Below are 25,114 nucleotides of genomic sequence, written 5' to 3'. Positions count from 1 at the left end.
TACTCCACACATCCATCGCAACTTTCGCATTGCTGCATGCAATCACTTTTCATCCGCCACTTTACTCGTTCAACAAGCTAATCCATACAAGACGGCAGGCCTTGTTAAGGTTTTATATATCTTCCCTTTTAGGGGAAGAGAACTGTGTGAGTCTCTTTAATTACGCAGTGCTTTTCAGGATACAAAATAACCCTTCTACTCATAATATCTGTTCATAAAATATTTATAACTACTAATACCATGCAACCAACGCTTTTTTTACAAAAAAATTATTTTTTTACACTAATATAACATACAAAATAACCCTTCTACTCATAATATCTGTTCATAAAATATTTATAACTACTAATACCATGCACCCCACGCTTTTTTTACAAAAAAATATTTTTTTTACACTATTTACAATTCAAATTTATTTTCTATTTTTTAGTTGGATTTTCTATAAAAGCGTATTTTGATAATTTTTTTAAACTATTGTTTATTTTTCATTTTCTAGTTGAATGTCAAAATTTTAATTTTTTTTTAAATATTGAATTGTCATCGGTTTTTAACAAGTATACCAAATTTCGAGTTAGTCCGACGTTTTGAAGGGGGTCAAAATTATGTTCAAAGATTCCGTTACATACTAACATACATAGTACATCTGAAGCTAATAAAAGCGTGTTAAAAATTGAGCTCTTTAGTTACGCATAAATACGAGAAAGATAATTTCTGAACAAGAACGCCGCTTCGTAATTCGTATTTTTGTGTTAATTGAAAAATTCTAGTAATAATTTATTTTCTGGACGGCCACTTTCGTTCAGACTCCTCTGAATGGAACAACGCTTTTGTGCCTTGCCTTTATATTATTCTTTAAAAGTCACCCATTGTCAAGATGTGTACTTATTCTGGTTTTATTTTAGTTTTGAGACTTGACTTTAAAAATGATGAATAAGGGATGATAAGAATCGTTTTTAAGTTTGCACGAATATGTACTATTATCCTGCCTTTTTGCCGTGAAGCAGTCATGTAGTAGTTGGATGCGTGCGAAAACAACTGTATAACTAAATTGAGAATATACTAAACGGGAAAGACGAATCCGAAGATACTGAGAATAAATCTATTTCTAAGAGACCTAAGAGAATAAACCATACATTAACAAACAAAAGAAGGCAAAGTTAGGCAATCCAGGCGTTTAGTAACAGATATCGACATAGTTACTTCAGTGCGCCGCGTAGGGCACCAGTGACCTACATGACAGTGAAGGTACGTATTTAATAAAAAAATTGGTACTTGTCAGCGAGATTCGAACACCAGTGCATCGCTAGATACAAATGCGCCGAACGTCTTATCTTTTAGGTCACGACGACGACTGACTACGGTAAACACTTAACACCAAATTGGCGGTGAGCTTGTAACACGTTTTTCATTCAGTTTACGATTCTGTATTCACCCATGGCGGAACTAATTGAAACCTTAGAACTTATATCTCAAGGTGGGTGGCGCATTTACATTGTGGATGTCTATGGGCTCCAGTAATCACCCAACACCAGGTGGACTGTGAGCTCGGCCACCCATCTAAGAAAAAAAAAAACTTTATAATATACACATTTTTAAAAGTCAACCTAGTGAACGCATCATTAATTAATTAAAGTGAGTAATTAAGGTAATTATTTCGAACATTACTAGTAGCGTTGTAAAACGCAATAAGTCCAGAATAAGTTTCGCGTGAAAAAGCGCTATCTATGTAACGACACGACATTACATTTTACAACTTGCTTCCAGAAATTACCCGAGAACGCTTTACTGGGTCCAAAAATAATATTATAATACTTACCTTGATCCTGCTATTACAATAATATCCCTTTTATGACCTTTTTATGTTATCTCTCGTGGGCATTGTCAGTTATGCGCGAAAAAATGTTTCTTAGCGAACTGAGAATTTTTGTAGAATAAAGAATTGTTTTAGGCGCTTTAAAAAATTGCCGATAATGGTATTGAAAATTGCTTTTTTTTTGGGGAAAAAAAAAACAGAATAGTTTTTTTCAGTGGTGATAGGTAAATTGATAAAATTCTCCCACAAAACATAGATAGATTATATCCCATAGATTTTATAGGCGGAAGATCGTTCGTTTTTCATATTTCATGGATCTTAGCTTGAACAGTATTTCGATCTGAATTCTCAAGTGGTATTCACGTCGTAATGTCTCTGGGCTTTAGAGACACTCAACATCACATGGCCCTGAATTAGATTAACGATTTTAACGGTAGGCAGCGGCTTGGCTCTGCCCCTGGGATTGCTGACGTCCATGAGCGACGGTAACCACTCACCATCAGGTGGGCCGTATGCTCGTCTGCCTATAGGGCAATAAAAAAAAAGATTCACACTTTTCTACTCAAAATTTTAAGGTTGTGAAAGCTACAAGGTTCACTTGCAATTTCACATTTTCAATTAAAACTTCGCACGTAACACACTCACCTTTCTGTTTTAAGATAACAGTATATATTTAACAGAAAATGTTAATTTTTTTGGGGTCAGTTAAAAACACACTACCTGAGAAGAACGCACGTAGTTAATTAAAAATATAGTATGGGCTCTATGTGTCGACTACCACACTGAAATACCTTCTGAATTTTAATCGACTCATTAAGAAATGTAATGCTTCGTAACTCAACGAAGTAATGTTACATTTTGATACTAAGACCCTTTGAATGTAACCGGAACATGTAATTTGGAAGCCATTTTGGGTTTTTATTATTTTATTCATGGTCCTTTGAAACTTTTTGTAATGAGCTCGCCTCCACGGTGTTTCCTGAGCGCTATGTCATGTCCTTCTTCAAACGAGGCTTGTGGAGAGTACTTAGCGGTAGGCAGCGGCTTGGCTCTGTCCCTGGCATTACTGAATTCTATGGGCGACGGTAGCCACTCACCATTAGGTGGGCTGTATACTCGTCTGCCTACAAGGACAATAAAAAAAAACTTTGAACTTCTTTGAAGTGATGATGCGCGCAGTGCAATCGAGCCACTGAACCCAGATTCAAATCAAAAATCTTGATGAACACGAGTACGTGGCAACGTTTACGCATGATTTTTATGATGCAGAAATAATATTGTATTTAATCATTACGCACTTTTTCATCGAGCCATCGACCATGTGCTTTAAGCAGAGCATTCACATTGTTATGGAATAGTTTTCTTAAGTTTAGGTCTTCATCTACGAAAATATAATATTATTATAATAATTTCTGTGTAAATTCCATGATGTGCCAGCATAACAGTCAATTACACAAATCTTCTAAGAATGATATTCGCCAAAGAAATAAATCATAGCAAAAAAAAAACAAACAAAAAAGCAGACAGACGGAAAATAATTCTAAAAATCTGTGGCTTACGTTTTATTTGAATTTTGTCAATCTTATTAACTTACCCTCTCTACTTTCACTACGTTAGATTTGTCTAATAGCGAAGAGGTATTTGTTATTTATCTACAACTAGCTAATCCGGCAGACTTCGTAGTGCCTCAATCGATAAATAAAAGATTTAAACTTTTGTATAAAATAAACTTAAAACTAACAAAAGGAATCCGTCCGACGGGGGACACATCAAAGGAAAAACAAAATTGTTTGTTTTTATATAATTCTGAGCATTTTCATATTTATCTACCTTTTAAACCTTCTCTGGACTCCTACAAATAATTCAAGACCAAAATTAGCCAAATCGGTCCAGCCGTTCTCGAGTTTTTGCGAGACTAACGAACAGCAATACATTTTTATATATAAAGAAGATTATGATAGTTTCTATCTAAATTCCATGATGTGCCAGCATAACAGTAAATTACACAAGTCTTTTAAGAACGATATCCGCGAAAGAAATGAATGAACGCAAAAAATAAAAAAAACAAAAAAGCAGACAGACAAAAAATAATTCTAAAAATCAGTGGCTTTTTTATTAGAATTTTGTCAATCTTATTAACTTACCCTCTCTACTTTTGCTACGTTAGATTTGTCTAATAGCAAAGAGGTATTTGTTATTTATCTATATTAAGTAAACTTAATGCCCACATCATTCGTCCAGCGACTAACCGTCACAAAGATTCACAAGACCCTTCGGAATTCATTAGCAACTTCTATAATTTTAATTGGCACGCGGAGCTCTATTCAATTTGGTAGTTTATAAAATTTTTGTTCGTTCGTAAATATTCATCAAACTTCGGTGTTGTTCGGCATCTGACAGGCTTTAGGATACTTAAATGTAATTAATAAATTAATATCCTGATTCGCGTTGAGGAATTCTTAATTAGGAGCGTCGGTTTTGTAAATTATGGTTGTGTAAGGAAACGAAAGCTTGCAATTCAGGATTTGCTTTTCAAGGGGATCCCGGCAGCATCGACATTGACTAGAATTGATTTGTAGAGCCTGTCGACCGAGATGGCAAGCATCATGATGTTTCTTATAATATTTGCATTAAACTGTGTTAGCCCATAGGATTAGCAAGCTGAATTGGCAGTGGGCAGGCCATATAGCTCGAAGATCGGACGGCCGATGGAGCACAAAGATCCTCGAGTGGAGACCACATACTGGCAAACGCAGTGTGGGACGGCCACCTACCAGATGGACCGACGACCTGGTGAAAATTGCTGGGTCACGTTGGATGCAGGTGGCAACGGACCGGCTGCACTGGACATCAGTTGGAGAGGCCTATGTTCAGCAGTAGACAGTAGACAGGCTGAGATGATGATGATGATGATTATCCTTTATTCGAAATTTTATTTCTTTATATCAAGTGTATAGTTTCGAGAGAATTGCAGCGTAGAATGACAAGATTCTCTGTGGGTTCTAGTCACGACAATGTTGGGAAATAGTCTTAGCGGAGCATATCTGGGACGCAAGTTTCAATGAACCACATTCCTGTGCTAAAAAGACTGGCACGTCATTTGTTCGGTGGTATTGTGGAAGTTATACCTAATTATCGAAGTAAAAAAGAGAAACAGCTTCACACGAGAAGTTTCAGGACTTTTTTTATTGCTTAGATTGGTGGACGAGCTCACAGAGCCCATAGACATCTACGACGTAAATGCGCCACCCACCTTGAGATATAAGGTCTAAGGTCTCAGTATAGTTACAACGGCTGCCCCGCCCTTCAAACCGAAACGCATTACTGCTTCACTGCTGAAATAGGCAAGGCGGTGGTACTTACCCGTGCGGACTTACAAGAGGTCCTACCACCAGTAATTACGCAAATTATAAATTTGCGGGTTCGATTTTTATTACACGATGTTATTCCTTCACCGTGGAAATCAATCGTGAACATTTTATTAAGTACGTATTTCATTAGAAAAATTGGTACCCGCCTGCGGGATTCGAACACCGATGCATCGCTCGACACGAATGCACCGAACGTCTTATCCTTTAGGCCACACACACACGTATAAATCTTTCGCCTTCAACACGTTCACGTCACTCTGCCACATGTCTAAATATTTCGCCTTTTTACATAGGACGTCAGCAATTTCTTATATACTCAAATAAGCTATCGGATAATATTCACAACATACTTAAACTCCGATTTACAGTGTGTTGCAATTAAATCGTTATTATTTATTCTTCTATTATTTTTATAGTGTGGTTTTTATACTTTGAGGATTGGTCCCTAACAATCTTTTGAATTATGTGAACCTTTTAAAACCAGAAAAAATTCACTGTCAAAGTCCTCTGTGATATGGCGCTTTTTTTCGACTGATCCCAAAATGCGGTGACTTAGGGTACGGAACTAAATAAATGGATTTCGTTTTGAAAATTACTCAATTTCCGCTCACCAATATTCGGTGCATTGTCAAATCTAACAGCTTTTGATAATAAAAATGTGCCTTTGAATAGAAATATGGTATTTGGTTATCCTGTTAAATCATTCGTAAAGAATTATTCTTTAGACTTTGATTTTACAGTTGAAGGACTTTTACTGAAGGATACTGAAGGATTTTTACTGGTGTTAGGGCGTCATATTATGGTCCCAGGCGGCTGGGTACCACCACCCCGCTTATACCTGCTATAATGTGTTTCGATTTGAAGGATGGAAAAATCGTTGCCTAAATTAATTATTTTTTTCATTGACTGCCATTGTTTTATATCTAGAAAATAGAAATATAGTTTAGTATCCAAATAAAAACTGGAATATGATTAGAATATCGATTGAAAATCTTTATTTATTACTTTTTATTACTAAATTATTATTATTTATTACAAAATCTTATTTAAGTCTATTGTAGCGTAGACTTTTATTTCATATCCCAAGATAATTATGATGATGATGATGAGATAAATATTGTGATGGCATGAATATTTCAAGGAATATGGAAAAAATATCCAGTGATATTTGTTGAAAATAACACTCGTGTATGTACATATTATTATAACGCTGTTCAAAAGCGTAGAGCCTAAGAGAAACTAAGATGGTTCATACTAGAAGCGTGCAAGCGTTTTTATTTAAACGCAATCCGGTAAACAGAAATAATGTTGAAACTGTTCTTTTTTTTATTGCTTAGATGGGTGGGCGAGCTCACATCCCACCTGGTGTTAAGTGGTTACTGGAGCCCATAGACATCTACGACGTAAATGCGCCCCCCACCTTGAGATGTAAGTTCGGTCTCAAGTATAGCTACAACAGCTACCCAACCCTTTAAATCGAAACGCATTACTGCTTCACGGCAGAAATAGGCAGGGTGGTGGTACCTACCCACGTGGACTCACAAAAAGTCCTACACCAGTAATAAATTAATTTCAATCAATTCGATTATTAAATTGTTCTAAACATCGACCATTGAGTACAATAATGGCGCCCAAAGCGGTATAATTAGAGGCTATATTTTATCTCAAGAAGGTCGAAATGAGTGTAGGAAGACAAAGAAAAATAAGTACCGGTCATTTGTCATCTAGATCTACAGCGGAGCTCTGCCCCGAAACACATTGTTTATGAAATAAACGTCGTACACCATTTATAAAATTATTTTATACAAGCAGCAAAGTTTTGTTAAATTACTCAATTTAAAACAAATAGTTTGCTAAATCGATTATTAGATTGAAGGGGTTGTTTAATAATGTGGTAAGCATCCATTATTCCATCCATCATTAAATTTGTTAGATAGTTTATTTTGAGTGCATGCATGTGACTAGGTGATGTATGGAAATGGTAGTGCAAGGTAGAGGGGGAAGATGTCGACCGAAGAAGACATGGATGGAGTGTCTGAATGACGATAAGAGAGAGAGAGAGGAGGGAGTGTTGAGATGACGGCTGATAGAAGAGAATAGAATAGAAAAATTCGCTGTGTCGACCCCAGTGGGATAAGGTGGAGACAAAAAGAGAGTTTTTGTGAGTATTTTCTAACACTTTTTTGCCATAGTTTCATGTGTTTTGACTGCCCCAAAGGCTGCCCCAAACTGATTCTTTCAAACCGAAATGCATAACGGTTTTTTTCGATTTTTATTTCATTACGAAAATTGGTACCTCCCTGTGGGCTAATAACAAGGGCAAAGTTCCACACAATACACCAGGCCTCTTATCTTTTAGGCCATAACGACTTCAAAACTGTGAATTATTAATCGTCTACCAAATACACTGATCTCCAATTTATGAGGACAATTGATAGTAATGGCTTTAACGAAGGCTTCTCGTGCCCATTATACAAATGCCCGAGTGAAAAAATGTAACAAGATTCCAAAGGGCGTTTGAATTTAATTTGCGAGATTTTTCTTCATCCAATATTCGTGAAGTTACGTAGCAGATCGGGAAGTGTTACAAAATATCAATTTAGTAATGTAACATACCTTCGGAAATTGTTATTTTTTCTCATAAATTTATATTAGTTTTTAAATTAAATTCCTTTAAACCTTACTTGTTGTTTAAAATAAAAAAAAGATAATTTGGTTTTTAAACAAATTAGAGAAGTGCTAATTAAAATGTTATTTTTTTGTTATAATTAAAAATTCTAACGTTTTTACTTTTAGTTATTACACATGACTTCTATGTCGAACGCATCGTTTATGACGAAGAGTACGATGTATGAACTAACCTATATATAAAATCACACATTTGCCTTATATTATCAGTTAGTATTTATTGTGGTTAAAATTTAATATTTCAAATGAAACATTTTATATCAAAACTTTTTGTAATCTCTTTTTATTTAACTTCCGGAACCAGGTACATTTTTTCTATTACTTAATCTCTGGTAACCTAAGGAGCTCAGGCTGAGAGAGTTTGCTAAGCAGTGCTTTGCTGAGTCTCCCACCGGATCTTAATCGCGAGGCACTGAGAAAATCCGCCTATTTCTGCCGTGAAGCAGTAATGCGTTTCGGTTTGAAGGGTGGGGCAGCCGTTGTGACTATACTGAGACCTTAGAACTTATATCTCAAGGTGGGTTGCGTATTTACGTTGTTGATGTCTATGGGCTCCAGTAACCATTTAACACCAGGTGGACTGTGAGCTCGTCGAACCATGTAAGCATTAAAAAAAAGCTTCGACCCACGCTTTAATAAACTTTCTTATCCAGCTGGGCTAGGTGCCTGGTATATAGAAAGCATTTATCCTTGATATGACGCGTATTGTGAGGAGGTTTTTCATTCTGAAGCCCTAACCAGTGGGGTCTTGTGTCATAGACACTGCCGTCAGCGGCAATATCTTTTTTATACAGTGATTTTTTTTAATTGTATTTATAATCATTTTTTTCAATGCCGTATAATTAATAAGATTTTAATAAATATATTATATTAATAAAAATATATGTATTAGTAGTGATTCTTTCGTTGCACGTAATGCAATATGTCAGTAAAAGTTCTTAGAGAGTATGTACGGAAATTAATTGAACTTTTAAAGTTTAAGCACGGCTAAGTAAGGCTGATCGCAAAAGCAAAACTCTTCATCGTGGACCAATAGTGAAGTTTGCTTCTTTGAAGTCAGGTGGTCAGGTAATCAAAATATACCCCGAGTTTGGGTCTTTCATTCAAAGATTAAAATTATATGAAGTATTTTTTTTCCTATTACGTAATTCGTTATAATTTGGTTATTTTTTCTGTCTTTATATTGGAATGCAAAAAAAATAGTCATTTTTTGCAGTTTTACATTTACGTTGTAGATGTCTATGGGCTCCAGTAACCACTTAACACCAGGTGGGCTGTGAACTCGTCCATCCGTCTAAGCAATAAAAAATAAATAAATAAAAGTTTTGCGTATGAGAATAATTTCATCTGCTGATGTTTTTGTATGTATTGGGTGTTACATTATGTTGTCTAAGTTATGCTACGCATTAAATTTCGACAATATCATTAAATATGACAAGTCGTTCTTATCAACTAGTCTATTATCTTGTCAGATCAGATCAAGATGGCCGGTACAGATTTCCAATAAGATTAATAAATTATAAATCCGGTAAGGATATGATAGTTCCGAAAAATAATAAGTTAGAAGATTGGAATATCTTGATTTGACATCGCGTAATTGTAACTAAGAGCCACGTCTATTTTTTCGAATCGTTATGGTTTTTTACGTAATATTAACAAAGACAAACAATATTTTATCTCAATTTGACAACAGACTTAGAAAACAACATTTTGACAATAAATAGTGTGCATGCGTGTGTGCGTTAAATACATGGTATGTAGTATGTGTAATGTTTTCTTTATTGATTTAATATATCTTTTATGCATTATTTAAAAAAATATTAGCATTGTGCACTTCTTCTCTATGTTCTCTATAAGTGTGGAAAATTTCATACTCCTCCGTCCGCGCAATTTTCGTAAAAATGGATACAAAGTTTTTGCTTCACGTATTAATATATAGATATAATATAATAATAATTAGTTAATGAAACATTAATTACCGGTAATCATATTTAAATCTACGGAAACAATCTTACCTATTAAGTTGGTATTTTCATCAGAACAACGCGTAAATTCTTAAGCACGAACCACTTAACATAAAATTTGAACTAGGTCAAAGAGAAAAGCGCTTGCCTATTTTGTATTTATTTGGCTAACCAAACCTTTTATCAAACTACAACGGGCTGAAAATAACGGTACCTAAGCTGTTTATAACTTGATCACAAAAAGTAAATTTACTAATAAGAAAAACTTTTGATTTGTGCCAATTAGGAAACTCACTAAACATTTTCAATAATCACTTCTGGTACTTTATATAAATTTCAGGAAAAAATTTATTTTTTAAAAATTCTCATAAATAGAATCGTTTTCAGTCGTGTAGACTTCGTCTAGAAAAAGAATCCGCAATCCACATGTGTTCGCGACGGACATGAATAAATATAAGATTAGAATAGATATTGTTCGCGACGGACATAGATAGTGTTAAAAATAGTTATAGAAAATGTCCGTAATAAATAGTTGTGTTAGAAAATAGTTAAAATAGAGAATAAATAGTTATAAATGTCCGTAAATAGATAGTATGTGAAAAATAGCTGTGAAATAAATAGAGATAATGTAAATAGGAATAGTTAAACATGAAAATAAGTAATTTGTTATATTTTGTTTGTAAATAAAGATTGGTCCTCGTGGTCTTTAATTTGGCGTGGGAACGCAGGAGCGAGTCACAATACGGGCGACTAATAGAGCGACTAGGCAAACAATAGGCGAGCGAGGCGGCCGAGAGAACAATGGACGCCCACCGTGCTCGGACTCATAATAGCGCTGGCCGAGTGCGCGTGGGCGACCATAAATAGGGGGCCTACCTCGCTGCAAATTCAGAGGGGACTTCCCGGGGTACCAGTGCGAGTGACGGACGTGTGAACTAAGGCTGTGCTGACTTGGATGCTCTCCTCATCGCGAGTGTACAAAATTCTTGAAGTTCTGTGTAGGCGCGCTGTCAACGCTCCGAACAGAACAAATTCGGGACCCGGGACCAGGTAAGTCGAACGACACTTTATTCTTTAACATTTGTTAATTGCGGGTGGGTGTCGTTCATACCTGTGTAAGCTGCGTACTCACTTTATTCTAAAGAATAAAACCGAGTCACGTTAGCGCCACTGAGTCTGGCCACCCGTGTCCGTTCCCAGTCCTCCCCTACCCTTCGGGGTTAGGAGGGGCTGCAAACTAAACCCGAATTGGCAGTCGGATCGGAGCTAGTTAGGGTGTAGGTGTCAGTGCCTAGGTTAGTTAGTCCAATAGTTAGTTTAGTTAGTAAGTTGTTACATTTAATCTTAATCCAGTTTTGTAGTATTAGTCTCAGTATATAGTAGTTTAGTCCATTCAATTTATATTAGTTCACAATTATTTTATCAAATTCATCAACTTTATCCTCAAGACTGTAGTAATAACGTAATAGATTTCTTTATCGTTGATTCTTATCGTACCAGCTGTTCATTCTCACCGATCTCGACCAATAGAATTTGTTGTTGTAATTTAGATCGTAGAAACAAAATTTTATATTCGAAATAACAAAATTTTTTCAGAACAACCCTCGTTTGGTATTACATTTTCAAATTCATAGTATAAATTCTACAATATTAATACATTCCGACTGACAACTGCCCCTATTACATTAAGTTATCCTTCACATTATTATTATATTATTTAGACAAACTATCACTTAGCATACTTTATTCATTACATTCATCTAATTAACCGATTATTATAGCATAATTAAAATTAATTGTATTGTTTTGTTTGTTTGTACGAAAAGGCTGTCTCAACTTTGTTGAGAACAGATATTTCCCTATATTCATTCTTGTTTTGTGGGTCGCATTGGATCGGCGAGTGAGTTTGGTGAGGGTGTGGCGACCGTGGCTGTGTGGCCGTGGGTCTCGGATTCTGATATCGGAACTCTTGGAGATTCGGGTATTGGACCCGGGGCACTCAGTCGGGTTAGCGTTGGTGGCCCGCGCCTGCCGACTACTCGTTGTCCCAATATAGGACCTTCTTATTGTGTACTGTTTTGTCCCTAGTTTATAGTTTTCTTTCCCTTATTGATGATTATTGTTCTTATAAATTAAAGTTTCTATCAGTAGACTAGACTTGTACATATATGTATATAATACTACTTTAATTATTAGCAGGATATCTATTATTATTATTAAAAATTAAATATTAACATCTGTCGGTCGGTATTACAGTTATCCCTGTGGGTCGATCGGGATTGCGGTGCTTTTGTTATATATCACACCACCACTATTCGCCTACAAGGCACAGATGTCCAAGGACCCTGCTACCCCCATCTAGTACGGCCAAAATCATGTCTGGGGGTTCATCTCCCCCCATCATCAGCACGCCCGGCCCGTCTCACAGGGGACGTCAAGCGATGGCGGGAATTTTCGCCCATCGCTCCCAACCTATCGGCCTGGAACCGGACTCCGGAAAGGACGATCGGCCCGGGCCTTCGGTCGCGGCCCAGGGGGTTCCGAGGATTCGTCCGGAGGAAGCTTCGTCTCCCCCTTTGACGGATCGCACTGGGCCCCCTCGGCCGCGGAAGAAGGCCAGGTCCGAGTCCGACCGGAGTTCTTCCGAGGCTATAGACAAACGGCCACGTATTGGACCTTCGTACAAATCTATTAACGAGGACGATGAGGACGAGGACACTGAGGAGACGTCCTCCTCCCATGAAACGTCCGACTCAGAATCCGAGACCGATTCAACCAAATCCTCTCATTCTTCCTCATCGAGGGCGAAGTCCCTTACACCCCCCAAACCAACTCCCAAGCCGAGGAAGCGTACAGGGACGGCGGAAGTCTATGCAGCCAAACAGCTGCGTACGCCTCCTCGGTCTCCTTCTCCTACCATCTCCCCCATCCTGACGGACAGGCCCAGGGGTGCCCCCACCACAGGCTGCACGGTGGGCAACCTGGAGTCAACCAGGTACATGGACCTAGAGCCAACAGTCTCCAACCCTCAACCCAACTCCATCCCCAATCCCCCCCCCTCCCCAGTGCCCTCGACTTCATACGCAACCATTGCAGCAACGCGACCGGCGCCTACACTGCGCCCACAATTGAATGCCTCTGCTTCAACAAAACCGCGCGCCGGGGACGAGCCACGCCGCCATCCACCCATTGTAGTGGAAACGCTCCCCAATTGGTCCCGCCACATGGCGGCCATCAGGGAGCGCTTAGGGCGGGCCCCCTCTGTGCGCCCTTACGGGTCAGGCTTCAGATTTCTGCCGGCGTCGGCAGAGGAGTATAGGGTGGTCCAAGCCTATCTCGCGGGAGCCTCCTCCGCTGACAGTGCCATTAAATGGTACTGTTACGCATTGGAGGAGGATATTCCCGCGAGAGTGGCAATTCGAGGCCTACCTGCCGACACCGACGCGGCAGAAATCGTAGACTCTTTAAAGGAGTTAGGGTTTCCGGCTCGTTATGCTCGGTGTATACGGGCCAAGAGAGGGCGGCCGGGTTGCGTCTTTTACGTAACCCTGGACCACCTCTCCAAGGATGACCTCGCCCGCTTGTACGCAGTTGAAGAACTGCTGTACTTGCCGGGGGTGTCAGTTGAGGGATGGCGTCCAAGCCGAGGACCTGCGCAGTGTCATCGCTGCCAGGCCTTCGGACACGCCTCCAACAACTGCCACCGAGCGGTCCGCTGCGTGCGATGTGCGGGTGAGCACATTGTGGCGGACTGCCCGAGGCCAAGGGAGGGACCCTTCATCTGCGCCAACTGCGGGAAGGGCCACGCCGCTGTTGACAAGCGGTGTGTGTTCTACCGCAGGAGGGCGCGGATGATGGGGGTCACTATTCCTCCCCCCGTACCGCCAGCGAGGCGCGCCGGTCAAGCCCCTACCCCTGCTCCACGTCCCGCACCAAGTCCATCTCGGAAGGGCAAGGGCAAGGGAAAGAGTTCACAAGCCCTCCCTTTCCCTCCGGTTAATACCCAACCTGCCACTGTGGAGGCCAGCGCAACAGCGGCTACCCTGATGGCAGAGGCGAACCCTCAACGACAGGCCATAAAGCCCCGCCCGGCCCCCCGTTCAATCAACAAGGCAGGGACTGATCTCCAACTCACTGTACTGACCAAATCTCAAAAAAAAAACAAAAAGAAAAAAATGAAAGCCAGAGAGAAGAAAAAAAAAGAAAAGGAAGAAGCAGCCGCCATGGGTGAAGGACAAGCTGCCCAGACGATCCAACCTCCATCTCCCATGGAGATAACAGTCACCGACCCGCCCCAGAACACGAATACTCTGGGCGACTCGCAGCCCCCACTTCCTCCCCGCCCGCAGCGGGAGAGGCGCAGAGATCGGCAGGACACGCAGCCTGTCGGCCTCGCTGCCTGGCTCCTCTCCCTGTGGGAGAAACTGTCCGAGGTGATCTCTGGAGTAATCCGTGAGATCGCCTCGGGAGCCAGTCCCTTCGGGGCCTTGCTCGCGGGGTTCTACCGGATGTTAGCGCAGCTCAATGGCTAGCCAAGAGCTGCGCATCATCTACTGGAACCCCGACGGGATAGGGTCCCGGAGGCCGGAGCTCATCCGACTCGCCCAAGAGTATGACCCGCAGGTCATCCTCTTGGGCGAGACCAAACTCAAACCTCGACAAGATTTTAGGATGCCCAACTACTTCGTGTACCGACGGGACGAACTGACCTCCAACGGGCGCCCGTTCAGGGGCACTGCGGCGCTCGTCAGGAGGGACGTGGTGCACGAGGAGCTTGAGCTACTGACCTTCACCTCTACCAGAACGGTCGGGGTGAGGGTCCACGTACCGGGGGCCGAATTGCGGATTTATGCCGCGTATCGACCCCCGGGTCCTGATTTTGTCGAGGACGATATTAGACGGGCCTTGAACCATGATCGCCATCCGGCCTTGGTGGTCGGGGACCTCAATGCGAAACATGTCGCTTGGGGCTCCCGAATCATCACGGCGCCCGGAAGGCGATTGTACGAGGATGCCGAAAGGGGGGACTACTGCGTGGTCGGCCCCAACGAACCCACCCACGTTCCAACGTTGGCCCGGTACCAACCGGACGTCTTGGACGTGTGTGTTCACAAGGGGCTACGGTGCCCTCTAGCGATAGAGGCACTGTACGACCTGAGTACCCCTCACCTACCGATCTTGGTCACGGTGGGTTTGGGGCTCACTCGGGTCGCGACATCCCCTCTCAGGCCTAGGGTCGACTGGCAGTCCTTTACGGGACTGCTGGCCGACCAATCCTTGTTTCAAGACCCGTCTACCCCTGATGAGGTCGACACGGCGGCTTCCCGTCTCGTCGACACCATCAGGGGAGCCCTGGACCAAGCGACGACTCTGGTACCCAGCGGGGGGCCCAGAGCGGAACTCCCGGTGCACCTCAAGACGTTAATTCGTCGGAAGAGGGCACTGAGGAGGCTCTGGGCGACATCTAGGTGTCCCAGGATTAAGCGCGAGCTAAACCGACTTGAGGATGAGCTGGTGACTAAGATGCGGACTTACCGGGGTGACACCTGGGAGGGGAGACTGTCGGACGCGTCCGACGACCGTACGATGGCCCCCCTTCACCGCATCTGTCGCCGGCTCACGAACGAGCCTTTCCCCACTTGCCCCTTGGAGGACGAGGGGGGAAGACGGTGTTTTACACCGTTGGCTCGTGCTGAAGTCCTGGCCAACTCGCTGGAGCGGCAGTTCACTCCGAATGTCTCTGCACCCTCGATGGTTGCATTCCATCGGGAGGTGTCAGAGGGCGTAATCCAACTCCTCAAACCGGAATCGCCGGGAGTCGAGCTGGGAGGTGACGATCTAGTCACTCCCAGGGAGGTGCGCCTCCTCATCAAGCTGATGAAGAGGCGCAAAGCCCCCGGCGAGGACGGTATTCCCCCCCTCGCCCTACAAAATCTCCCTCCTTCAATCGTGTCAGCAATGACACGATTGTTTAATTCCATTCTCAGGGTAGGACACTTCCCTGGAACTTGGAAATTGGGCAAGATTATCGTCTTGCCCAAACCCGGCAAGGACAGGAGAAAGCCCTCCAGTTACCGACCGATTACCTTGCTGTCGCACGTGGGCAAGTTGTTCGAGCGGCTGCTCCTGAGGAGAATATCGCCGTATATTCTCCTCAGGCCGGAGCAATTCGGCTTTAGAAGCGGCCACTCGACGACTCTGCAACTGACCCGTGTCCTGCATCACTTGGCGGACCGGCGAAACTCGCGCCAATACACGGTCGCGGTCCTTCTCGATATCGAGAAGGCCTTCGACCGTGTGTGGCACGAGGGGCTGGTCCACAAGCTGCGGGACGCGGGCCTACCGCACGCCCACGTGCGACTGCTCGGGTCGTATCTGGAGGGCAGAACCTTTTTTGTCGCGGTCGAGGGCGCACGGTCTTCCGTGCGTCCCATTACGGCCGGGGTTCCCCAGGGTAGTGTCCTATCACCTATCCTATACGCCCTCTACACTAATGACATCCCCACACTGGAGGGTCACCTTCGGGCGTGGGAGGAGGACGTGAAGTTGGCCTTGTTCGCTGACGACTCGGCCTACTTCTCGTCCTCTCCGTTCCCCTCTGCAGCCATTATGAGGATGCAGAGGCTTTTGGATTTACTGCCCCAGTGGCTGGACCGTTGGAGAGTCGCGGTCAATGTGGGAAAGACCGCGGCCTTACTCTACGGTCCGGTCCGTATCAGAGTCGTCCCAAAGAAACTCAGCCTCCGAGGTGTGAATGTCGAGTTCAGGACCACGGTCCGGTATCTCGGATGCGACATCGACCGCTCCTTGAGCATGGTCGCGCACGTCAACCGAGTCATCGGTCAGACTCGCGCGGCCAGGTTCTTGTTGCGGCCGGTGCTTGCGTCCGGGCTTCCGACCAGGACCAAACTCGCCATTTACAAGACATACGTCCGTTCCCGCCTCACATACGCTGCTGAGGCCTGGTATCACCTGTTGTCGCCGTCCCAGCGATCTAGGTTGCAGGCCCAACAGAGTCTTTCCCTCCGCATTATCGTCGGGGCCGGGCAGTACGTCAGAAATGACGTTATTGCCCGGGACCTAGGTGTGGAGTCGCTCGTGGAGTTTGTGACTAGGCTCGCCCGTAATATGTACGAGCGAGCCGAAAATGGGCCCCATGAGCATCTCCACAACATAGCCCCGCTGCACGCCAGACCGCCGGATGGTACGGCGTTGCCGCGGGAGCTATTGGTACCCCCGACGATCATTCGGAGTTAAAGCTCCTCGCCGGCTGTGAGGCCGGGGAGGACCTATGAGCGCCCCTCTCGGAGCTGAGTTTCATCAGCCTCTAGTCCCACGCCTCTTGCCCGTTTGGCGGGTCTCCCGTATGGGGACCGCGGCTGCAGGTGCAGCCTCATTTCCATTAGGGGCTTTGACCCTACCCCCCACCCCCTTTTGGGATGGGGTGTTCATACCCGCTACAGTCCTCCCTCCCATCAAAATTGTAACAATGGGGAGAGGAGGGGGAGGACTCTAGCGAGGAGTGCGGCTTGCTCTCTCCCCCATGCTAGGTTAGATTAGGTTATGTTAGGTTAAGTTAGATTAGGTTTAGGTTTAGGTGTGACGGCGCGCGCTGCCCCGGCACTCCACGGAGTGCAGGAACGGCGCGCTGCTGTCACTTAGATGTAAGTTAGGTTAAGTTAGGTTTACTTTAGCTTAAGTTAGGTTAATATTAAATTGTAAAAAAAAAAAAAAAAAACCATGGTGAAGAGAAGCGGCCGCCCCCTGCTGACGACGAAGAAGATAGAAGAGAAGGAAGAAAGAAGAAAAAGCGATCCCACCCAACATCACAACTCCAAGCCTGCTTCACTCAGTCCTGCAGCGCACCACCCCTGCCTCGATAGGCGGGGAGTTATATGCCCGGGCAAAGGGGTTTCCCCGAGGCCCGCTCCGTGCCCCCGCAAGGGGGTACGACGACCCCGACTGCTGCAAATTCAGTTCGAGACAGCGAGCCGACGAGTCAAGACCTCTCCAGAAGAAGAGGAGAGAGCCGTCGCACAAGAAGAGACTCGCTCCTACGCCCTGCGCCGGTCAAGCCACGAGGACCGTGTGAACGCCATACTTGAAGCCTTCGTTATTTTCCTCGAACCAATCCCAGCACCCGTTCCGCGACAGCCACTGCGGCAATACTCGAGCCACCACGTTTCAACGAGAGTAAGAAGTCTAAAAATCACACGTGGTGGCCGAAACCTGAGCGGTGGCCGTCCGGAATATTGGTCCTTCGAGAGCCGGATTCATTTGAGGAAGATCGAAGAAAATTGAAGATTGAAGATTGAAGAAATGGTGCTCACACGGTCCAAGAAGATGAGGTCGTCACGCCTGGACCGGCCCGGCAACGAAGCTGTCTCGGGCTCAACATCACAAGACGCACAGCAACGAGCTGTGTCGGCCGCGCCGCGTTCGGGAGTGACGCAGGGACCGCCACCGATGGCGGCAACCTCCTCCCAGTCAACCGCGCCGCGTTCGGGAGTGACGCAGGGACCGCCACCGATGGCGGCACCCTCCTCCCAAGTGGAAAAGTGTCCGGGAGTGCCGCGGGGCTCACAAGCGATGCCGCCCTCCCGCCAAATATTGCCTACGCAATACTCGCCGGCGTCGCCAACGGGACCGAATAGCGGGGTCTGTCGTCGAGTGGTCAGACCTCCCAGCACCGCGACACCGGCAACAACTTCAGGCGACGCAGCAACGGAGAGCGTCGTATCCGCGAGCCAGAACAGAAAGGAGTCAGCGCTCACGGCCAATCAAATAGTACACGGGTCCCACATCACGGACGCCGCTGCCAAAATCTCGACGACAGAAGAAGGCTCCACACTCCGCGACGGGATGGCGCCACCAGTACGAGGATCTTCAAGAAAGTCGAGTCAACAGTCACAACGGCTGGTGCTTATGGCGCGCCTCAAAGAAGAGCATCTTCGCGCCAAGGAAGAACAAGCCCGACTCCAAGCAGAGCTCGCCGCCGCCCGCATCTCAACATTAGAAGCCGAAGCGCTCGTTGAAGAGGAGGAAGATGCGCGCACAACACTCACGGAGGACGAGAACGAGCAAACACAGCGCGTCGATACATGGCTCAGTCAGCAACGATCGATCGCGCTACACGGAGTCGAAGAAAGAGTAATGCAGCCAACACACGGATCACCAGCCACCATCGAGCAACCGCAACTGGAACTTCCCGCACCAATAGAACAGCTGAAGCTACCGGCCCCTGCCGCGGCACCGATTGCCGCACCTGTCGCACCGAAGAGCGACATCGCCGAACTAGCAGCTGCCATCGCGACGGCCGCCCGCCAAGCCAGGCCCGGACCATCGCATCGGTACTACGGGGAGCTTCCAGTGTACAGTGGATCGCACCAAGAATGGCTCTCCTTCAAGGTCGCCTACGCCGAATCAGCGGACAGCTTCAGCGCCGCAGAGAACACTGCGAGACTTCGGCGTACGTTAAGAGGAAGAGCAAGAGAAGCGGTCGAAAACTTGTTGCTGCATTACACCGAGCCCGCCGAGATCATGCGGACTCTAGAATCGCGCTTCGGACGTCCAGAAGCAATCGCCGCAACGGAGCTGGAACGACTGCGCGCGCTGCCACGCTGCACGGACACACCGAGGGACATCTGCGTATTTGCAAATAAGGTGAACAACGTCGTCGCCGCTCTGAGGGCCCTCGACCGCGTACATTATATGTACAACCCGGAGCTCACCAACATCACATCGGAGAAGCTGCCGTCCACTCTACGCCACCGCTGGTTCGAATTCTCAGCAACTCAACCGGCGGGAGAACCGGACCTCGTCAAGCTGTCGCGCTTCCTGCAACGCGAGGCGGACCTGTGCAGCCCATACGCACAGCCGGAGCCAGAGACGAGAGTGGAGAACACCAGCGGTCGGCGGAAGATGTTGAACATGCCTCAGAGGACGCACACCACGCAAGCGAAGGAAGAGAGGAAATGCGCAGCATGTCAGAAGCCGGGGCACATCCCACAAGATTGTCCCGAATTCAAGAGAGCAGCCGTCAGCGAGCGCTGGGATACGGCGAAGCGCGAAAATTTGTGTTTCCGGTGCCTACGGTTCCGGTCCCGGGGACACGTATGCAAAAAGAAGAAGTGCGGCGTCGACAGCTGCGAACGCACGCACCACGAGCTGTTGCATAAGAAGCCAGCATGGCAGAAGCCGAAAGAAAAAGAAGAGGCGGTCACCTCGACGTGGGCCGCAAGAAGTGCGACAGCCTACCTAAAGATGGCGCCAATTACTGTTATCGGACCGGCGGGAGAAGCAGATACATGGGCCCTGCTGGACGACGGGTCGACGATCTCGCTGATTGACGAAGACTTCGCGAGACGAGTCGGCGCCAAAGGACCGATTGAACCCCTCTTCATCACTGCCATCGGAGACAATAAGATAGACGCAACACGCTCACGACGCGTCCCGCTAAAGCTATGCGGACGCACGGGGGAACCGCAAGAACTGAACCTACGGACAGTCAACGGCTTAAAATTAACACCACAGCGACTGAACATCGAAGTCCTCGCGTCGTGCCCTCACCTCACCGACCTCCGCCATCACTTCAAAACGAGCTACGCCTCGCCGAAGATACTGATCGGCCAAGACAACTGGCACCTGCTGGTGACGGAGGAGATGCGGACGGGACGACGCGATCAGCCAGTGGCGTCTCGTACTCCGCTCGGGTGGGTCGTGCACGGAGCACACCCGGGAGGCAAGAGACAGCGCGTCAACTTCGTGGCACACGCGACGACGGCCGACGCGAACATGGACGAAGCCCTCAGGCACTACTTCGCGATCGAGGGACTCACCGTCGCCGCCAAGACACCGAAGAACGACCCAGACGAGCGCGCGCTGAAGATCCTGCGAGAGACCACTCAACAGCAACCCGACGGCCGCTACGAGACCGCACTGCTGTGGCGTGAGGAGGGCCTGAAGATGCCCAACAATTTTGAAGCCGCGCTGAATCGCCTGACGTCCGTAGAAAAGAAGCTGGAGAAGGATCCAAATTTGAAAGAGCGCTACAAGCAACGAACAAACGCACTGGTAGCGAAAGGATACGCCGAAGTAACTCCGTCGACGGGTACGAAGAAGCGAACCCGGTACTTGCCGCACTTCGACGTAACACACCCAATGAAGCAGGAGAAGATTCGCGTCGTGCACGACGCCGATGCGAAAAATAGAGGGAAGAAGCCCAAACGACTTCCTGCTCACCGACCCGGACCTGCTGCAGTCGCTGCCCGAAGTGATGATGCACTTCAGGCAGCACGCCGTCGCCGTCTCCGCGGACATCACGGAGATGTTTATACAGATAGGCGTCCGAAGCGAGGACCGCGACGCGCTCCGGTACTTGTGGAGGGAGGACCCTTCACAAGAGCCCATAGAATACCGGATGAGGTCCATCGTCTTCGGCGCGACAAGCTCACCTGCAACCGCCATCTGCGTGAAGAACCGACTGCAGTACCCGGACGCCGCCGACCTGAAGCTCCACACGTAAGTGGACACCAACAAGTACGCCCACGACGCCGCGTTGTACTGGCGCGTGGAGACGCCCGACGGGGAGATGAGGACCTCCCTCGCCAAAGCCCGAGTCGCACCCATGAAGCCAACATCGATACTGCGTCTCGAGCTACAAGCCGACGTGATGGGAAGCCGCATAGCCGCGGCCGTCACGGAAAAACACTTTAGAAAACCAGAGTGTTCTGGACAGACAGCGCCACCGTATTGACCTGGCTACGAACGGGGTCGAGGTCGTATCGACCGTTCGTCGCTCACCGCATTGCAGCGATAGAAGAGAACAGCACTGTGGAGGAATGGCGCTGGGTCCCCACGAAGGAAAATGTCGCCGACGACGCCACTAGAGAGCTACCCGTCGGCTTTGAAAGAAACCACCGCTGGTTCATAGGCCCGGAATACCTAAGACGGCATCCGGATGATTGGCCCGTACAACGGACTGCAAGAAGGGCAGAAGAGACGGGTGAAGAGAAGTGCGCAACGCTCGCCGTGAGCAGAGAGAGCCTCGGCGAAGCGATCCCGGACCCAAGACGCTTTTCAAAGTGGGAAAAGTACCTGCGTGCAACGGGGCGAATACTGCAATTCGTCGACCTATGCCGCAGAAGTCGCGAGCGCACTTATTACAAGAGGACCAGACGGAACCCGCGCTCGGACCCGACGTGGGAGAGAAATAGAAAGAAGACGACTTCGAAGACCCCGCTGAACACACCGCGGACGCCAGAGCAAGTAGTCATTCAATGGAAGACTTTAGACGCCGACACGCTTCGACGCGCCGAGACGCTCATTTGGCGACAGAGCCAGCGGGCGACCTTCGAGGAAGAGATTTCGACGCTCCAGCGAGGGAAACAAATATCCCCAGCGAGCCGACTGCGAAACTTGTCCGTAACTTACGCGGACGGGATATTGAAAATAAACGGACGCATCGGCAACATAGAGGGAGCTGACGTCATCACCTCGCCTCTCGTGCTAGACGGATCCCGACGCGAAACGAGACTGATGATAGACTTCATCCATAGAAAGATGCACCACGCCGGAACCGAAGCTACGATCGCCGAGTGCCAACAGTCGTACTGGGTCTTACGCCTACGCCCAGTGACACGGAGCGTGATCCACAACTGTCTTCCGTGTCGTATCCGCAAGGACACTCCACCGCGTCCAGCCACAGGCGACCACCCACCGAGCAGACTGGCACACCATCGGCGACCATTCACATACGTGGGCCTCGATTACTTCGGGCCCTATCAAGTTACCACCGGCAGAAGCACCCAGAAGCACTACGTGGCCATCTTCACATGTCTCACTACGCGTGCGGTACATTTAGAACCGGCAGCGAGCCTCGGCACGGACTCAGCAGTGATGGCACTCCGGCGCATGATCGCGCGCCGGGGAGCCCCGACGGAGATATGGAGCGACAACGGCACCAATTTACGGGGTGCCGACAAGGAGCTGCGCCAAGCTTTGGACAAGGCGACCGAGCATGAAGCGAGCTTAAGGCTTATACAATGGCGCTTCATCCCCGGGCGCGCCTTTCATGGGCGGCGCCTGGGAGAGAATGGTGCGGGCGGTAAAGGCCGCGCTCTCGGCCACGGAACAGCCGAGGCACCCGACGCCCGAAATATTTCATACTCTGCTAGCAGAGGCAGAATTCACAGTGAACAGCCGACCTCTCACCCACGTCTCGGTGAGCGCCGACGATCCCGACCCTCTAACGCCAAACCACTACCTGCTAGGAGGCCCGGCGCGAGTCCCCGTGCCGGGCAAGTTCGACGACGCCGACCTCATAGGGCGCGCACACTGGCGCGCAGCACAACGTCTGGCAGATGTGTTCTGGAGTCGCTGGCTCCGGGAGTACCTGCCCGACCTGCAGAACCGGCGGGAGCCCCACAGCCGCGGGCCCGCCCTGAAGATAGGCGACGTCGTGATAATAGCAGACGGAACGCTCCCACGGAACACCTGGCCACGTGGGATCATCCAGGAGGTTTACCCGGGGGCCGACGGCATCACTCGAGTGGTCGACGTGCGCACCGCCGGCGGTATATTGCGACGCCCGGCAAAGAAGATTATCGTGCTGCCCACGATGACCGCCGCTCACCAAGGAGGATGCAGCGACGTGAACGACGCTGCACGGCGGGAGGATGTTCGCGACGGACATGAATAAATATAAGATTAGAATAGATATTGTTCGCGACGGACATAGATAGTGTTAAAAATAGTTATAGAAAATGTCCGTAATAAATAGTTGTGTTAGAAAATAGTTAAAATAGAGAATAAATAGTTATAAATGTCCGTAAATAGATAGTATGTGAAAAATAGCTGTGAAATAAATAGAGATAATGTAAATAGGAATAGTTAAACATGAAAATAAGTAATTTGTTATATTTTGTTTGTAAATAAAGATTGGTCCTCGTGGTCTTTAATTTGGCGTGGGAACGCAGGAGCGAGTCACAATACGGGCGACTAATAGAGCGACTAGGCAAACAATAGGCGAGCGAGGCGGCCGAGAGAACAATGGACGCCCACCGTGCTCGGACTCATAATAGCGCTGGCCGAGTGCGCGTGGGCGACCATAAATAGGGGGCCTACCTCGCTGCAAATTCCCGGGACACCAGTGCGCAGAGGATCCAAATTGGTTGTGCTGTACAATTTGTCGAACCCAAACGTGAGAGTGTTCAATCTAGTGTAGTTGTTACGGCGCGGAGACGTTCCGGACAACAGTACACAGGACCCGGGAACAGGTAAGTGGATTGACACTTTTTATTCCTAGACATTAGTCTAATACGGGTAGGTGTCGTCCAGCCTGTGTAGCTGCGTCACCATTTTATTTGTTGATAAAATTGGCGGACGTTAGCGCCACCAGAGTCTGGCCCCCTGTGTTTATTCCCAGTCCTGTCCTGCCCCTTGGGGTTAGGCGGGACCGAAGCTAAACCCGATTTGCTGATTATTAGCCCCGCAAGGGAACGGTAGTGTCGGGAACTAGTCGGGAGCGGTAAGTAGTGTTTAGTTAGTTTGCCTGTACATAAATTAGCTTGTAATTCTGTATTTTTTTTTCTTAGTTTTAATCAATAAAGTCCGCAAGTAGTTTCTTCAAAACTTCTTGATACAATAGTGACGCTAGTCCGTCAACCAATAGGAAGCGTTGTTCTTTCTACAAAATTTTTACAATAGCCTAGTTAATATTTTTTTTAGTTCTACCCTCATTTGCCTTAATTTTTTCTATGTCTTTAATTGTAAATATTATTAGATTATTTGATATTGTGGTACCGATAGACGGCACCCACAGTGGTAAACCTCCACCTAATAATTGATTGTAAATTTTTATTTGCTTATTTTCTCTTTATATTAGTTATAGTTTCAGTAGCATTCATTTAGGTTATTTGAAGATAGTTGCTAGTATCTGTATATACTTGTTGTTTTTGTTTTTCTTAATCGTTCTGTCGCCGTCTTTGGCCAATATTGCGGCTTTGTTTTTAATTGCAATTTATAAATTCACTATTACAAAATTACTCATTAAGTTAGGCGTCCAAGTATTTATCACAATTAGGATAAAGTGACCTATATCGATCCAGGAATAGTGTTATTCCACATGGAACGATATCATGCTTTTGAATAAAATACATTAGTAACTATTCACACCAAATCATTTGCTTAACATTAACTACCATCTTCAATCGTTTCAATCCATTTTATTTTATTCTTTTATCTTATTTTTATTTTTATTTAACTTTGTTATTTTTAAC

General features: G+C 46.5%; 1 protein-coding gene across 1 annotated transcript; it reads left to right on the top strand.

The window, feature by feature from the left end:
* Positions 1-12,211: 12,211 nt before the first annotated feature.
* LOC119629561 (WAS/WASL-interacting protein family member 1-like) lies at positions 12,212-21,360 on the top strand. The gene is made up of 6 exons (XM_038015696.2): positions 12,212-12,901; positions 13,511-13,972; positions 14,045-14,269; positions 15,609-15,692; positions 20,793-20,965; positions 21,006-21,360. Exons 1-6 carry the CDS (start codon positions 12,212-12,214, stop codon positions 21,358-21,360), a joined length of 1,989 nt encoding a protein of 662 aa, XP_037871624.2.
* The last annotated feature ends 3,754 nt before the right edge of the window (positions 21,361-25,114 follow it).

This window comes from Bombyx mori, chromosome 15 (genome assembly GCF_030269925.1).
Source record: "Bombyx mori chromosome 15, ASM3026992v2".
Taxonomy (NCBI): Eukaryota; Metazoa; Arthropoda; class Insecta; order Lepidoptera; family Bombycidae; genus Bombyx; species Bombyx mori.
This window is presented reverse-complemented; position numbering and strand designations above follow the sequence as displayed.